This window comes from Trifolium pratense, linkage group LG6 (assembly GCF_020283565.1).
Source record: "Trifolium pratense cultivar HEN17-A07 linkage group LG6, ARS_RC_1.1, whole genome shotgun sequence".
NCBI lineage: Eukaryota > Viridiplantae > Streptophyta > Magnoliopsida > Fabales > Fabaceae > Trifolium > Trifolium pratense.
The window spans coordinates 37,789,738-37,794,873 of NC_060064.1; the positions used below are offsets into that span (position 1 = coordinate 37,789,738).

The 5,136-nt window shown below is 35.4% G+C and overlaps 1 protein-coding gene across 1 annotated transcript; it reads right to left on the reverse strand.

Annotated features, from left to right (window-relative positions):
* Nucleotides 1-559: 559 nt before the first annotated feature.
* LOC123890019 (transcription factor UNE12-like) lies at nt 560-4,722 on the reverse strand. The gene is made up of 6 exons (XM_045939562.1): nt 4,217-4,722; nt 3,193-3,312; nt 3,037-3,102; nt 1,905-1,970; nt 1,611-1,688; nt 560-1,438 (listed from the first exon to the last, which is right to left on the reverse strand). Exons 1-6 carry the CDS (start codon nt 4,535-4,537, stop codon nt 1,208-1,210), a joined length of 882 nt encoding a protein of 293 aa, XP_045795518.1. The 5' UTR covers nt 4,538-4,722; the 3' UTR covers nt 560-1,207.
* Nucleotides 4,723-5,136: the final 414 nt, after the last annotated feature.

The window sequence follows — 5,136 nt, forward strand, 5'->3', positions numbered from 1 at the left end:
CAAAAAATAAAAAAGGTGTAAATTAGGAATTTCATAGGTACTTTCTTTTCTTATATAGTAGATATTTTATTTTTTAGTATTAACAATTGGGCTTTCAGAGAAAGAAAATCCGATAATCAAGAGTTGGACTGCGAGACAATGTCTGAACAAGAATTTGAACTCAAGTTCTCTAGAGCAATTCTTCCTAGGAGAAACTCATTAACCACTTGAACTCAATTTTTTGGTTGATTATTGTTGATATTTTAAGTACGAGATGTAGTAGGTTAACATTAAGTGTTGAACGTAAGTTGTTAATGTGTTAAAAGTTGAACTGTTTAAATAGATACCCAAATGGCCAAATTTGATCCTCAAGTAAACCAATTTTCTTATCAAATTGTATTTACCTTGCTCAAATTTCCAATTTACCAAGGAAAAAGCTGTGATTTTACTAAACCACAATGTGAAAAACTTAGTAAAAAGTAAGGTATCTAAATAACATTATTAGGATTCTATAGAAAAGGGTATATAATTGTTGAATTATGTTTGTCACCCTAAAATAATAAGGAAAATGCTAACAAGGTTGAGTTGAATAAGGTTGCAGCTTAATGATTAATATAAATTTTGTTCCCACACACTTGTTCCCTTCCAACTCCATCCAATAGATCAATCCAATAATGATGATGCAGGAGAATGGAAAAAGTCATCCCTATCCCTAAATAAACCAAAAAGCACAATTATTTTGTGTTGGACATGGCATTGGCACCTCCCAGCATTGTTAAAGCAACTACTACTTTGCATTTCAAATCCTCTAATATTACATCACTACTAATAAAATATACACACCACTCACTAACCTTTTTACAAGGTCCCACAACCCACTACAAAAAAATTAAGCCCCACTATAAAAGTGCTTTCATCATGTTCCACTACCTCCACCCATTTTAGCAAAAGAGAGAGGAGCATATCAAGTTAACTTTTGACAATTTCTTCCTCTTGAAACTTGGCAAGACAAGATAAGGGTATGCCTCTATTTTCTAAGGCATTGACATTGAACGGTGTATGGACAAAAGTTGAGAGGAAGGCAAAAAAGTAAGAGTTATAGCATCTGACTTTGATTGCAACATGATGCTTGCCAATGACTTAATTATAGGGTGTGGAAGAGACAAAATGATTTGTAGGTCCCAGAAGTATTATGTGAGCCTTTGATGGAGCCCATGGAGCCTTAGGTCTATGAGGGAGGATTGGTTTCCGGCTTGACTATACTAGAGCTGTCTGGTGGCTGTGACTGGTATATTGCTGATGCCAGGGAGATTGGCATGATGCAAAGCGCCTTTGATTGAAGCAGTTGCATAGCAGCTCCAACATTTTCTTCCATAAGCTTAGCTACCTGTTTTTCTGTGTCATCATTCGACCACTTGTCCCAAGCCGGTCGGTTTCTTCCACCTTCACTGCCTTCTTCCTGATCACCACAGCTGTGTTTGTTAGATTGCTTGACAATAAATATAAGTGAAATTTAATGTATACAGAGAGTTATCTAGTGAAGCAACTATGCAAAGAATTACTCGTAAAAGTTGATCTCCACCTATTTGTATATATAGTTTTTGGAACTACTCGTTCTTCATAATAATTACCTCGACTGATGATAATGGGATGTCAGTTACCAGTGGTGCCACTGCACCTGCTCCGCCCAATCGACTCATGCTCAAAACCTGATAAGCAGATGAATCAACAGTTATTGGATGTCGTTTGCCCTTTTAACTATGAGCTGAATCCTAACTAACTGAACTCAGAAAGGTGGGAATAAAAAACCATAGGCTAACAGATTTAACACACAAAGCCAGTGAGACTGTGAAAGCCGTTATAATTATAACCTGTCATTAATTGCAAATTGGATAAGACAAATAAGGAGAACAATAGCAGTTTACCTTCACTTGAAGCCTTAAGAACTTGACGTAATCCACAATTTCATCTAACATGGCAGCTCTATCTGTCTGAACAAGTAGCAATTCACCATAATGTTAGAAAGTATGGAAGAAATCAACATTACTTTACAAACGCTGTGCAGTAATGGAGCAGAGCACATATCATACAAGAATATCACCGTATGATATCCAGTTGATTTATTTCATACATCGAGCACTCTTAAAATTTCATGCTCGTTAAATTAGAATTTACGCAGAATTACTCCACTTTTTATCCTTTTATGAGAAGTTAGTTTTGATTGATTAAGTATACAATGCATAAAAAATGGATCAAGAGATTTTATACATGTGATTATGTGAACAAATTCCATCCACAATAAATTTGAGAATTCAACATATCTCTGTATGTAGATGCCATGTACGAGAAACTCAAAGCATTGCATGTAATTACTTGTCAACATGGCATACATAAAATTGTCTACAAAATTACTTTGTAGAAATAAATCTCCAAACATAAAATCCATGGCTTTATAAACATATATTGACAGGGAGATGCAGAACACTATGCATAAATCATTGATCCTCGCACTCTACATTAGTACCTACTTTTTGGCCTTGCTGAAGCAAAAGAAAGACAGTATGTAGGAAAGAAGGGGGGAGGGGTGTCAAGAAATGTACACTTAAAACTACAAATTATATTCAGACAAGCTCCACGCACTTTACAAAAGTAGTTTCAGCTTCAACAGAACCATGATTTAATCAGGCTTTGTAAAACTTAATGTACATAATACATTTGTAAAAGGCAACAGATTCAGTGAAGATGGTGAGTTAACTGTGAGTTCCAATTTTTGATGCACACTTCTAAAAGCTCCTTTTTCAGCATGATTTTTGTTGTTTTGGAATAATGATGAGTAATATAATTTTTATCCACAACACATGAATCTACTTGTGTACAAACTGGTCATAAATTATATGTCATTATCAAGTCAGTGACATGAAATGTTATAAAAATTAAGTATCAAGTTAACATGCATCTTTAACCCTTACTCTCCAAAGACAATGCTACTCTTGCTCAAGTCAAATAATGCAAAACCATATTTTTGTAATAAAATGATATGCTAAAGAAATCACATACCTTGTTGACACTTGGAACCAAATCTTGCAGCGCCCTGATTCTTTCTGCGATTCTTTCTCTGCGTAACTGTGATAAAACAAAGTTAATCCGCAGTACAGATGTCAAACGTAATAGCCAGAAATTAGTATATATTCATGCAAATATCCTGAAGCTCACTCTCTCAGCTATGCTGTGTGGATCTGTAGCCTGTCCCCTTCTAGCCCGCACCCTAGGACGCATGGCTGGAGGATGTGGAGCAGCAGGAACATTAGTATGCATGGGTTGCCCATGAAAAACCTGCACAAAGATTATATATCATCAAGAGAGAAAAAAAAATGCTACTTGATCAATGACCCCTCTTCCTTCTCACAGGAAAAAAAAATAACAAAGAGGAAAGAATAAAGAAGGTTGCTAAAACAATAAACCATTCATTGAAAGATACTCAAAGTAAAGTATACATATATCCTATCTGATTCAAGAAGTTCAAAGATGCCAGAAAAGCAACCAATACACGGAGACATAAATAACCAAACTTATTAATCATAATCATGAAATGTTCAAACCAATCCATGATAAGTATATCACTTCCAACAGGCTTGAATTTAATTGCTCAAGGTTGACCAAAATTCATTCAACTTTGAATTGTATACGCATGCCTTATGTCAATTTCCATAGCCAAGTAAACTCCTAACCATTAAATGTTGATTCATCCTCCCAAGTACAGAACAGTGATATTTAAGCTTATAACCTTATGCAAACTACCCAAAACCCTCATCATTGGGCCAATTATTGCGCCTTACCAGTTGTTGATATCTATAAAAAGTTGGTTGGAAATAGAATCAACAAGCATGCATACACCATCAAATCTATCAATATGAAAGTTCAATAACTTCATTTACAAGATATTTATTTGCAAACAAATTAACCTTCCGCTGTCAGGTATTATTTTCATTAAACTTTATAAAATATTTCATTTGCTTTATACATGCAATAATAAGGTTGATAATATTTCATACACAATTACACATACATAAATTATGAATTTTTTAATATTTTTCAACATTAAAAAAAAAAAAAAAAACTTCTGCATGAAAATTAATCTTACTAAAACAAACTCTCATATTATACTGAAACAAAACAATCAAGTCACAAAGCTCAATTTCAAAGAGAGAAGAAGAAAAATTGAAAGAGGGGATTTTACATTATTAGGTCTACCATGAACGACGTCGTTGCGAAAGCGTTCACCACTACCAGAAGCTTCCTCAGGTTTCAAGAATCCTCCTTTACCTTGGTCCAAGCTCAAACCTAATTGGTGATACACCGGCGCATGAAAGGAACCTCCGGCGGCGAGGTGATGGTTACCGTCGGAGGAGTTGAGCTGAAGCATCATCGGAGAAGTTCCGGTAAGGCCGACGTCGGGTCCGGTTAATCCAGAATCGGCGGAAGCGAAGGTCTGAAGACTGAGGATTTGTTCGAGGAAGTCATCGGCGGCGGGAGCGTCGGAAGGGTTGTTATTGGCCATGAGGTAGTTAGACTCGGACGAGTGAGGGGTGAGTTGGGAAAACGAGTTGAAGACGCGGAAATAGATTCCTAAAATAACGAATGGAGTGAGTGAAGAGAAGCTTTGTTTTGCTTTTCAATTTCTTAAAAAGATTTCTATTTATGTTCATTGACATGTCCACCCATTTTTTTCATCCTTGCGAAGGACATACTCTAAGACGACACACCGACACAACACTGACACGAAAATGCTGACATTGCTAATATAAAAAATATAGGATATTGATACCGTTACGTATTTATAAAAAATCTAAATTGAGAATCAAAATATATACATATGCATCAAAGTTGAACAAGTTACTTCTTTAAAAAAAAGTTTTAAAACAAAATACAATAGTATTTGACTTTTATTTATCCATCTGTTATCTGTAACGACCCATTTTTCGTATTCGTATATTTTATTAAATGTTATTTTATTTATTAATTGGCTTTTATTATTTTAGTGAGCGGCGAATAATTATTTAGCCGAGCGTAACTTATTAGACGCGAGAACCTTGGTTTTGGGCTTAATGGGCGTGAGAGGCCATATGGGCCTAAGCCAATTGGGCTTGGTTCATGACT

Coding starts and splice junctions, on each gene's coding strand:
- LOC123890019 (XM_045939562.1), bottom strand. CDS start 4,537: ATGGCCAATAACAACCCTTCCGACGCTCCCGCCGCCGATGACTTCCTC. Junction 3,313..4,216: donor TTCATGGTAGACCTAATAAT/GTAAAATCCCCT, acceptor ATCTTTGTGCAG/GTTTTTCATGGGCAACCCAT. Junction 1,971..3,036: donor TGGTTCCAAGTGTCAACAAG/GTATGTGATTTC, acceptor CTACTTGTTCAG/ACAGATAGAGCTGCCATGTT.